General features: G+C 37.8%; 1 protein-coding gene across 3 annotated transcripts in view; it reads left to right on the forward strand.

The window, feature by feature from the left end:
- Window positions 1-12918, forward strand: part of WDR48 (WD repeat domain 48) — a 57220-nt gene that overhangs the window by 38955 nt on the left and 5347 nt on the right. For 2 of the 3 annotated variants that reach the window (XM_053600438.1, XM_053600437.1), the window contains exons 12-17: window positions 2208-2315; window positions 2649-2745; window positions 3201-3296; window positions 6025-6130; window positions 7023-7110; window positions 9419-9495. In XM_053600438.1, the coding sequence (XP_053456413.1) occupies window positions 2208-2315; window positions 2649-2745; window positions 3201-3296; window positions 6025-6130; window positions 7023-7110; window positions 9419-9495 (572 nt within the window). The other variant, XM_053600439.1, reaches the window with a different exon arrangement.

The raw sequence follows: 12918 nt of genomic DNA on the forward strand, positions 1-12918 counted from the left end.
AGATGATGAATTTGAATTTATATCGAATATCTGAGTAGAGGTGTTTTATGGGTAGACAGCTGTATAGTCTAATGCACAGGTTAAAGAACTGGGCTGAACAAAAAGGTTCAGCAGTTTTCAGCTAGCTTATCAATTACAGTTGATGTCATGGGAAATGTCAGAGTTTCCGAGGGACATGTCTAGACTGAGAAGAAAAGAAACTGGGTCATCATTCTTTCAGGGATGTTGGGAAAGAAGGAAGCCACAAGGGTATATGATAAAAATGGGTGAAAAAACCAAGAGCCCACAGCAGCTCAAGAACTAATTGAGTGTTTCAGAAAGGAGCTGTGGTTTGTGCCATCAGCCTGCTCAGAGTTCATTCAAGGTACGATTGTAACGTGGACATGAATTTAAATGATAAAGATGATGATCTCTAGGGAGAGTCATAAGGGGAAAAGCCAGATGGAGCAGGTTGAGTTGTGATTGAGAAGTGAAGAAATGAAGGATTGAGTGGAGATAATCTGTAAAGAAATTTGACCTTGCCAAGGTGCAGCTGGAGAAGATTTGGGAGTAAGAGGGCCAAGGAAGGGTTTTGGTTTTGATTGGTTTTGTTTTGACATTTTGGTATTTTTAAGATAGAAGAAGGCGGTGCCTGCGGCTCAAAGGGGTAGGACGCCAGCCCCATATGCCAGAGGTGGTGGGTTCAAACCCAGCCCCGGCCAAAAAAAAGAACGAAAAAGAAAAACTACAAAAAAAAAAAAAAAAGATAGAAGAAATTTGAGCATGTTTCATTTTATTGCTTATAGGGAAAAGCAAGTAGAAACACAAGGGAGTAGATGATAGTACAAGGTCCCAAGAAGCAAGAGGTAAGGGAAACCAGACAGACCTTCACAGAAGGGAACCTTTTTCTTTGCACCAAAAAGAATGATAGCAAAATGTTAAAGGGATTCTGTCAGGGTTCTCTCTCTATTTTAAGAAGAGCCAGAGGGTAGCACCTGTACCTCAAAGGAGTAGGGTGCTGGCCCCATATACTGGAGGTGGTGGGTTCAAACCTGGCCCCAGCCAAACACTGCAAAAAAAAAAAAAAAAAAGAAGAGCCAGAGACATGTGCTGATGTTAATGGGGGACATACTAAATACACAACGACACCACCATATGTCAACACAAACAACTGTGAGACAGATCTACAAGGTACAACACTTTATCAAGTTATACAGAGCTGCCAACATATGTGCACAATGGCAAATTTGCCAACTTAATTATCAGACCTCATAGGACAACCTACTTTGAGGATGACGGTAGTGATACTCAGCAGTGAGGTATGTAGCACTTTTTCTAGGATGAGTTCATGAACTTGTCAGACCTCATATGTGTCATTCATGTAGATGATGATGTTGTCCAGGATAAAAGCAAGAACTTGAGATGGACTTCAAGACAGTAAGCCAAGGCTCGAGTCTTCAGTAAATGACCATAGAAGTTGCTAGATGTCAGTGAAGGAAGGGCATACAGTTTGCTGCAGCTAAATAACATGGGCCTCAAAGGTTTTACATGCAGATGGTGGAGTAATGGTCTCCATGTGGCATTGGGATGCAGGAGAATAAACAGAGTTGCCCTTAGAAAAGATGACTGACAAAGTGGGCTCAGAAGAGAGCCAAGTTGCTGTTAGGATGAGAAAGAATAGAGTTCTCTGTGATAGAATTCAGAATTGTGAGCTGCAGTTGGAAATACTACTTGGTACCAGAGAAAGCTTACAGCATACTTTTGGGGAGCATATATATTTAGGGAATAAGAAAAAGAATAAGGAAGGATTATATTGGTCAAAAAGAGAAACTTCTAAAATATTGCCTATAGTTTTTGTCTAAGGATAACTTCACATTTCTCTTAAAGTAAGCACTTAGTAACTTATTTGTTCCTTGAGATTTTTTTTCCTTTTGAATTTCATTTGACATTGCTTCTAGGTAAGTATGGTAGTATACTATATCAGTATCAGCAAAATTAAATTATAATTTCCCATAAAAAGTAATATTTGTGGAGTTTTTTTAACTTAAAATTTTAATAGCAGCAGATCTTAAAAGCAAATGCTTTAAGATTAAGAAATGAGCACTTTCTTTTTGAAATGTATTTTAGACATTTTCAAATGTGAAAACGTAAAATTTTGAATAGCAAAGTCAAAATCAAATGAATTAACAACTTAATACTGATCTTTTTACTTTCTTTTTGATGTATAGGCATGTAAAGTTGAAGATCTGGGCAAAGTAGATTTTGAAGATGAAATTAAGAAAAGATTTAAAATGGTGTATGTGCCAAATTGGTTCTCAGTAGACTTAAAAACAGGGGTAAGTTAGTTGATACTTGTGTAATTTGGGATAGTCGAAGATTTCCTATATAGCTTATTATTAGTTGCAGGGTCCTTTATATTCAAATGCATGCCACTAACAGCTTTGTTTTTAGTATGAAAGAAAAAAATTTGTGTTGATATTTACAAAATGCAATTTAAATGTCTTTGGTATGCCAGCAAACTAAATTGCAATTGCATTAAATCACATGAAACACGTTTTTGGTCCCTGAGGCTTAGCACTTCAGTGCTAAGTACAAATGAATAAAGGTTTAGAGACTTATTTGGACAATGTTTTTAAATGCATGCCACTAACAGCTTTTTCCTTTGACAGATGTTGACTATTACTTTGGATGAGAGTGACTGTTTTGCTGCTTGGGTTTCTGCAAAAGATGCTGGTTTCAGCAGCCCTGATGGGTCAGATCCAAAATGTAAGTCCTTTTCCTCCTCCCTCTGAAAGAGAAGTGAATCTTTGCTATTTGTTTGCTGTAATCTTTGTAAAAGTCCTTTAGATTTTGTTTGTTATATCTTTGGTCGGTATTCTTCTAAAAACATGGTATGTAGACCTGATATATACAAATGCGGTTTAAGTCCCTTCATATGGACATGGAAATAGCCCTTTAAAGATTGTGATTCTTGTTCATGTTTGTATTAAGGAATGACTACATCTGAACAACCAAGTAGAATATCTGTTTGCTCCATATTATCATTGCTTTAAACATTTTAAGATAAATTTTTAGCAGACTTGGCAAAATCTCTGAAGCTTTGATTTTAAATATTATTGGTTTTGGGTTAAGAATTTAATGTCAGAATATATGGAAATTTAAAACTTTTATGCTTCTAAATCTTCTTTTCCATTTTTTCCTTTTAATTAACTTTTTTATAGTGAATTTAGGAGGTCTTTTACTCCAAGCACTCCTAGAATATTGGCCTAGAACACACGTAAATCCAATGGATGAAGAAGAAAATGAAGTAAATCATGGTAAGTATTTTTAGATTCAGATAATTGACTAAGAATTACTCAGCGTTAAAAGATAACTTAAACTGTTTGCTAAAATGTGACACAGTAAATATTTGTGGTATGCTCAATTTATTTTCCTCCCTTTCACAGCGCAAAGTTAGAACTTCCACCCAGTCTTCACTGGGACTGAGATTCCAAGAAAGCCAACTATCTTATGATGTGGCCACTTAGACTGCTCAAGATAGATAAAATAAACCCTGTAGATAATCAAATGACCTTTGTCTTAAAATTAGGCACCTTAGCGGGCTTATTCCAAAAATATTCCTCAAAGTATCTGTGATCTTTTGGATTTACCTCCAAATCTAGCAATTAGCTACACAAAAAAGCCAGGTTTGTCATTGCATGGCATGCTTCCTGTTGGCTTGGAATGTTGATATTTCCTAGCCTGATAATCTGATTTTGACTCTGAATGTTGAATGTTTCAAGAAAAAAAAACAAAATGCCAACTCAGAAGTAGCAGGGTACATAAATAAGTACATATAAAGAATTAATGTCTTTGAGGACATTCAAAAGATGTGCGTGCCATAGGCAGTGGCAGTAACTTTCCCTGGGTAGCAGCAGAGAACATGTTTTGAATGTATGCATTTGACTCAGGTTGATTAAAGAAAGGGGAAAAAAACAGAACTTAGAATTTCACATCTCATGTGTAACCTACAGCTGGTTGAGGAGTCATTGAGTCCCACCTACTGAGGCTTACTGTACTGAAGATTCTCTGCTGACCACCAGGAGTGAGCAACAATGGCGAGTACCTCCTGCCAGGGACTTTGTTCTGGCTGACAGATTCATCCATAATGATTTGTAGAATTTAAATGTCTCACTCAAGGATGACATGCTTTGTTAAAAACCAGTCTTCTAATGTCCCTGTCAGAGAGAGGGCACTGGCCCCACCCTTGGTGGCTCTTCTATCACCTGTCCTACTTTGCTCCGTATCAGAATCGTACAGTGGACTATGAGCCAGAGAAACTAATGGAAAAATCTTTCCACAGAGTGTGAGGCAATCTAGGTTCTGGTGTGGGCTCTGCTGATGAACAGCTGTGTTGCTATGGGCAGGTCATTTCCATTTAGGATGCCCTCAGAGGCCCAAATAAATGATACAGATTAAGTAGTCAAAGACAGTGGTAAAGTCAGCACCCCTTGGATCTAGGGTGGGGAAATGTGAGGAGGCTGCAAGGAAGAAATCACTAGAAACCCCACATAACCCTGATATCAAACTGCCATGGGAAAAAAGGCAGAGCAGGGCTAACCCACCTCCTCCTCCAAAGCCCAGGCTGTAGCATCTGCACCATACTCAGCAGACACTCCGGAGTTGTGGCAGTGGCTCTTGGTGAGCAGCTCAAGTATTCAAACCCCTTAGCTACAAGTAGGGGTGCTAAAAACACATGGGCATGGCCCTCACTTATCCTTATATTGTAGAAGGGCAGAGAGCTATGTACAGAAAGCATTCTGAGAGAGAGAAAGAGGGAGAAAGGAGTGTTGGGTACTAGGGGAAAGGTTCCAAAAGTGCTATAGGACTTCAGAGGGTGGGAATTATTTTTGGTTTCAATAGGGAAATGTTAATTAATGAGTTGCACTTGAGTGGGAATCAACTGCACTGAATCAAAAGATTGCAAAGAATAGGCCAGGCAGGTGCAGGTGGCTCATGCCTATAAGTCTAGGACTGTGGAAGGCTGAGGCAGGAAGATCCCTTGAGCTTAGAAGTTTGAGACCAACCTGAGCAAGAGCAAGACCTCATCTCTACTAAAAATAGAAAAACCAGGAATTGGGTATGTACCTATAGTCCCAGCTTCTCGGGAGGCTGAGGCAGGAGGATAACTTGAACTGAGGAGTTTGAGGTTGCATGGGAGCTAGACCACTCTAGCCTGGGCAAAAAAATGAGATTCTATCTTTAAAAAAAAAAAAAAGTTGCAAAGAATACAGAGTGGCAGTGAAATCTGCAGAGAATAATAAAAGTAACATTGTAGCCTCTTTAAGGATTTCATTTTCCCCTAATACCTCTGTCATTAGCTATGGCTGCCATCAAACATACTTTTTTTTTTTTTTTCTCAAGAAATTTTTCTGAACTTGATTCTACAAAAGAAACCCAGATCATCATTTATAAACAGCCTGTCCTAGACTTCCTTGTGACTGAAGTATCTGATTGTGTTATTGTTTAGAATCTCAAACATTAGGCTTGGCATCCGTAGCATAGTGGTTACGGTGCCAGCCACATAACACTGAGGCTGGAGGGTTCGAACCCAGCCTGGGCCAGCTGAACAACAATGGCAACTGCAACAACAAAAAATAGCTGGGCGTTGTGGTGGGTGCCTGTAGTCCCAGCCACTTGGGAGAATCGCTTTTAAGCCCAAGAGTTTCAGGTTGCTGTGAGCTGTGATGCTACGGCACTCTACCAAGGGCGACATAGTAAGACTCTATCTCAAAAAAGAAAAAAAAAAAGAATTTCAAACATTAATCTTCTCTTTTATTAAAATCCTCCAAAATGTAGTCATTTCTCATAAAGTAGTTGCCATGTTTCTTATTTTTAGGAATTTAACTTTTGTTTGCTTTTTACCTTTATTTCTTAAATGACTGACTTATAGGACTTTTGACTTTAAAAATCATGCAGTTTTTGAAGTTTTTGGAAGTAAATTGTTTAGAATCTGTGTTTTTAGTACTAACTCTGGATACTAGCACCACCTTTATCTTTTCCTAGTAAATGGAGAGCAGGAGAACCGAGTACAGAAGGGAAATGGATATTTTCAAGTGCCCCCACACACACCTGTGATCTTTGGTGAAGCTGGAGGTCGTACACTGTTCAGGTATGTGTATGATGGGCCAGGAGCCCTGTCTAGAAAGCATTCCATTTGCTAAGAAGTATTGACTCAAACAGATGTTAGAAGTTGTTTGTTATTAACTTTTAGGGATATCAAGGATTTGAAAGCTTTCCCATGCCCATGAGATAATGTCTCATGCTATTAGACCACATTCTAATTGAGAAGACAACCACTAGTGTTAAACTAAGTTAGATGCCTTGCCTCAAAGCAGCTCCCCTGGTGATCTCTACAGAAAGAAACTCTCACTTTCTTACTCTGCCTGCCTGACTGCAAAGGTCAGGGAACAAATGACATCACCAGAAATCCCTGCCCACAGACAAGCATCAGAGGAGGTGCTTTCCCTCAAACTGGGCCAACCGAGATGAGTTGGATGGCTCCTGGGAACTGGTGTAGTTGACACTGACTGGCCTGACCTGAGGTGCCAACAAGCCATAGTGGATTTGGGTGGGGGAGCTTTCTAGTCTCCTACAGGTGCCAGAAGTGAGAAAAATGATTGTCCTACTCTTGAGTGCAGAATTCTCTCTCTTTATGGTAGTTTCCTGAGAATACTTTCCAGAAATATTCTTGCCTCCATTGCATGTAAAGGCCTGTACCATGCACTGTAAGCACTGGCCTTTCTTCACCCAAGGACTGAGAGAGGCAGCTATAGTGTCTGTGGGTGGCCTTATAATCTGGGGGCCTGAGTTTTAGTACCTGCTTTCACTTTTAGCTGAGTGAGTCATTCTGCTGAGCTATACTTTATTGCTTCAGCTGTCGAGTTGCTTCAGCTGTCGAGTGGGGTTATCCTAAATGAAATCCATGAAGGTTCCTGCCTCTAATGTTTGTTGGCAGTGATTTTGTCATCTGTGCCACTTACTATCTGCTGGATTATGTTTAGGCTGCTCTGCCGAGATTCTGGGGGTGAGACCGAGTCGATGCTTCTTAATGAGACAGTGCCACAATGGGTAATTGACATCACTGTGGATGTAAGTGTCCTTCACTCTCACTTTGTTCTTTAATTTTTTCCAACTTATGAAATTAACAACTTTAGACAATAGAATCTTAAACCTTAAAAAACACTAGACTCCCAAGTGAAATCCCCATCTGCTTTCTTGCAGTTCCAAAGTTGCAGAAGTAGTATTGATAGTTATCTATATTTGTTTTTGTTGAGTTTTAATTATAAAAAGGATATATGATTTTTTAATAACATATTAAATGAAGTGAAACTCCTGCTTCTTTTCCAGGCATTCATTTTTGCCTATGCATTCCCTATCCTTCCTCCCAGACGTAACAACTGTTAATAAGTTAATACATATCCTTCGGTACTTTTCTTTGCATTCATAATTATGTATTATTTGTGTACATATATATGTGCACAGTTCATTTCATTTTCCACAAAATCTCTTATACATACTGTTCTGCAACTTTTTTTCACTTAAAAATATGTCTTAGCCATGTTTTCATACCTATACATATGGATCATTCTTTTTTAATAGCTGCATAAAATTCCACTGTACAAATGTACCATAATTTAATCGGTCCCCTATTAATGGACATTTAGGTTGTTTCCAATGTTTTCTAATACAAACAGTGCTTCAGTGAACATCTTTGTACATATATCTTTGTGTACTTTTTAGGATAAATTCCTAGAAGTGGAATTGCTGGATCAAAGGGTATGCACATTTCACATTTTGATAGATATTGCCAAATTGCCCTCCACAAAGGCTATACCAGTTTACACTCTCACCATCGGGGTATGAGTATCCATTCCCTGGTGCCTGTATCAATGCTGGATATTTTTAATCTTTGCTAAAAGATAACCAAATATCTCATTGTTTTAATGTGGACTCTTAAAAAATTAATTGTGAGGTTAAGCATCTTTTCATATTGGCCATTTGTATTTCTTCTGTGAATTGCCTGTTTGTATTCTTTACCTGTTTTTCAATTGGGTCATTTGTCTTATTGATTTGTAAGAGTTCTTTATATTGGATATCAATCCTCTGACTACTATCTGTGTCTCTCAGTTAAATTTTTACTTTGTTCATGGTGTCTTTTTCCAGGTGAAAAGTTTTCATTTTTATGTATTTAAATTAATACTTTATGGCTCTGAGTTCAATGTCCTGTTTAGGTATTTCCCTCTCCAAAGTAAGAAAAATGTTCTCCAATATTCTCCTCCAGTACTTTAAGATAATTTTTTATGTCTAGCTCTTTAACCTACTAGAATGTATTCCTCTATTTGGTGTGAGGTAGGATTCTAAGTTTTCCCAAAGAGATAGCCAGTGTGCCAGCACAGTTCATGAAGTAAATGAAGTAATCTATCCTTTTTCTACTAATTTGAAATGCTATCTGTATCATGTACTAAATTTCTGTATACACATGGGTTTGTTATTAGACCATCCTGAGTACTGTTGGCCTATTTTATATGTTCCTACAGCCATATGAAAAGGAATTTAAACTCTGGAAGCTTTAAAAAATGTATTTTCTGTCCCAGATATATCTCCAAGAGCTTAAAACCTGAGTGACACCTGATGATTATACTATGGTCTTGTGTATGTCCGAGCTCCCACTCAACTACTACTTCCTTTGATTGTGAAACTCACCTGAGATGCATTGCTGACCTTAGACCTATCGCTTACTGCTGAAAGGAAACACCAGACAGGATATGACATGGAAGCTCGGAGGGGATTAATACCCTGAGAAAAGATGACCACATAATTTTTATTCTTCATCTTAATATGTAGTTTGTCTCATGGTAGACATCTAGATTCTTGGCTGAAGTTCCCAGTCTTTCTTAAACCTCAGACTTCTCAGACTTCATTCTGATGTCAGAGCAAAAGAAAATGGGAAGATTTGAGTGGCCTTTTCAGTTAGATAATTGGCCTCACCAGAATACAGTGTGTGGCTTTCTTTGCTCAAAGGTGAATGTGGTGGGTTTCTCTTAAGACATTGACGTTTTTGTTTGGGCCTTTAAGTGTTGGCCCCAATATTTTAATGCAGAATTGACATAGTTTGTATGGTTTGAAAAATTAAAGTTTGTTTCCCTTTAACACTTTGTACTGTTATTGAAGAAGATATAATTTGTCTATGTATCTTTTATTACAAAACCAGATGTTATGCTTTCCTGATAAATTTTTTCAAAATCTGACTTACATAATTTGTTTACTATAAATTTCATAGAAAGTCACTTTTAATTATAAAATAATTATTGCTGGTATATAATATTTTCCTGTTGACATCATTTTAGTGTGTCAGCTAATAGAAACTACTACACCTTTTTAACTTTTAATATTTCAGAAAAATATGCCCAAATTCAACAAAATTCCTTTCTACCTCCAACCTCATGCATCTTCAGGAGCAAAAACCTTAAAAAAGTAAGTAAATGTAGTATCATGTGGTGCCTTAATCTAATTAATTATTAGAGAGAACTCTTTTTCCTTATGATTGCTTTTATAGTAATTAAACCATTTACCAGTTTACTGTTGTAGGCTGCAGGTACTCAAAAATAAATAGGACATGGATTTTGTCTTTTGTCATAACAGTTTAGGACACAAACTGTGTATAATAACTTTTTATGAATACTTAGGGAATAATGAGAATGGGAAAAAGAAGTGAGTTTTTGGTTGGAGCCTTCAAGAAAGCTTCAAAAGAGAGATACAACTTCAAAAGATAGATATTCTAGGTTCAGGACATAGTCTGATCAGAAATGTGGATGTCAGAGCATGCATAGGAAACTGGAAAATGGTATGAGGACCCATGTAACTGCAGCATAAGGTGGAGGGGGGTTTTTTGGTTGTTGTTTTTTTTTTTTTTTTTTTTTGTAGAGACAGAGTCTCACTGTACCGCCCTCAGGTAGAGTGTCGTGGCGTCACATGGCTCACAGCAACCTCTAGCTCTTGGGCTTACGTGATTCTCTTGCCTCAGCTTCCCGAGCAGCTGGGACTACAGGCGCCCGCCACAACACCCGGCTATTTTTTTGTTGCAGTTTGGCCAGGGCTGGGTCTGAACCAGCCACCCTCAGCATATGGGGCCAGCGCCCTACTCACTGAGCCACAGGCGCCGCCCAAGGTGGAGGGTTTTAGGAGGTACTTAGAAAGGCACGCAGTAGTTTTAATGACATTGGATGTGGAGGCCAAGTCACGGAACAGGGATGTCTAACACACAGTCCACAAGCCGGTGTGGCCCAGGATAGCTATGAATGCAGTCCAATACAAAATCATGAACATATTTAAAACATTATGAGATTTTTTTTTTTTTTTGAGACAGAGTCTCACTATGTCACCTTCAGTAGAGTGCTGTACCATCACAGCTCACAGCAACCTCAAACTCTTGAGCTTAAGTGAATCTCTTGCCTTAGCCTCCCAAGTATCTGGGACTACAGGTGCCTGCCACAATGCCCAGCTATTTTTTGGTTGCAGTTGTCATTGTTGTTTAGCTGGCCTGGCCGGGCTTGAACCCACCAGCCTCAGTGTATATGGCCAGTGCTATAACCACTGTGCTATGGGCACTGAGCCCATTATGAGAGTTTTTGTGATTTTTTTTTCTTTTTTTTTTTTTTTTTGATGAAACCCCATCGCATGGTTCTTGAGCATGAACTTTGGAGATGACATCGTGTTGCCTGTCACATAAAACATACCTACATTCTCTATTTGTACACATGCATGGCTTCAGTTTTACGGCTGTGTGCAGCTTCCAGTGTGTTATCTTCCAAGTACAGTCGAATTGACATCAGCAGACGTTACTTGTGCTGGTGACTTGACGAGGCATTGATTATCAGTATTTCAGCCTACCACATAAATGTAAACATAATCCCTTATCTATTATTATTTTAATCCCAGCAAGGTTTCTACATCTCAAAAGAAAACAGAACCCAAAGAAAGAAAAATTACAGATGAAGGAATATCAGTCAATGAAAAGTGGACAGAGACAGATGACTCCTTTTATGTCAAGGCAAATAGTAAGACACTTACTTAATTTGTAGGGAATTTGCACACATTTTCAAAGACTAATTTGAAAAGACATTATATGCAAAAACATGCTGCCAAATTCGATGTGTATGAAGGATTGTGTCATAGGACAAAATAGTGGAACTGAAAAAGAATCTATCTTCTCAACAAAAAAAATTTTTTAAGTTAGATTCCATTGTAAAAGCTAATTATGTGGTAGCATATTTAATAGCAAAAAAAAAAATCAAAACTATTTGCTGATGGTGAATTTATTAAGCAGTGTATGGAAAGCATAGCAGATATAATTTGCCCTAAAAAAAGGGGAAATGTTTCAAAAATCAGTTTGTCTCACCAGACTGTAGCCAGATGAATTGAAGAAATTAAAACATCTATCAAAAGAAATTTGAAAAGCAAAGCTGCTAATTTTAAATTTTATGCTTTGGTGATGGATGACAGTAGTGATGCTACAAATAGGGCTCAACTTGCCGTTTATTAGACATATACATGACAAATATAATTTCACTGAAGAAATGACTTTTTTAGTGTCATTAAAAAACACAACTTAAATCATTAGATTTATGTGAAGCAGTAAAAATACGTTAAAGTGATTTCCTTTGTCTATTGTCAACATATTTAGTATAGTTACTGACGGTGCCCCAGTGATAGTGGATGAAAGAAGGAGACTTGTAAAGTTAATAGAAGATGGTGCAACTGCCTCTAAAACTCACATTTGTCATAACGTGCATCAAGAAAATTTATGGGGTGGTGCCTGTGGCTCAGTAGGTAGGGCACCGGCCCCATATACTGAGAGTGGTGGGTTCAAACCCCGCCCCGGCCAAACTGCAACAAAAAAATAGCCAGGCCTGTGGCAGGTGCCTGTAGTCCCAGCTACTCGGGAAGCTGAGGCAAGAGAATCGCCTAAGCCCAGGAGTTGGAGGTTGCTGTGAGCTGTGATGTCACAGCACTCTACCAAGGATGATAAAGTGAGACTTTGTCTCTTAAAAAAAAAAAAAAGAAAAAAAAATTTATGCACAAAAGCTTTAAAAATGAATAACATCATGCAAATTGTCATCAAGACTATGAATTTCATAAGGGCCAAGGGATTGAATGATCGCCAATTATAGGAATTCCTTAAAAGTATTGATGCTGACTATTATTTACTTTCGAAGTAAGCTGGCTAGGTTGAGGCCAAATGTTGAAAAGATTTTATGATTTGCAGCATGTTATCAAGTCGTTTATGGTATCAGAAACCAAATTTGTGCCAGAACTTGGCAATGAAAACTGGCTTACAGAATTAGCATTTTTTAGTGGATTTAACTGTTCATTTAAATGAGTTAAACGTATCTTCAAGGTGAAAACCAACTGATCAATACAATATTTCAAACCATAACAGCATTCCAAATGAAACTGAAGTTATAGCAAGCTCAAATTAAGGCAAACAGTTTTATGCATTTCAACATACTGGCTAAATATAGTTCTGTGAACAGCAGAAAATATGTAGCCTTACTTTTCTATTTGATATAAGAATTTGAAAATAAGATCTCAAGATTTCCAGGAAAATAATATTTTGGTGCATTTGTGACTCCATTTTCAGTCAACATAAATATGTTACCTGCCAGCTTTCAAACTGAATGCATACAGCTATAATCTAACATTCAACTTAAAGAAAAATTTGATCATGTCTCTTTAGTGGACTTTTATAGGTCCCATCTTCCCAGAAATAAATCTCCTTCACTTCACAATCATGCCTTATTCATGTCATCACTTTTTGGAAGCACTTTATATTTGCAAGCTACTATCTTCAAGAATGAAGCATATTAAGAGTAAAATTAGAAGTAAAATATCTGACGA

This window comes from Nycticebus coucang, chromosome 8, assembly GCF_027406575.1.
Source record: "Nycticebus coucang isolate mNycCou1 chromosome 8, mNycCou1.pri, whole genome shotgun sequence".
In the NCBI taxonomy this organism is placed as follows: domain Eukaryota; kingdom Metazoa; phylum Chordata; class Mammalia; order Primates; family Lorisidae; genus Nycticebus; species Nycticebus coucang.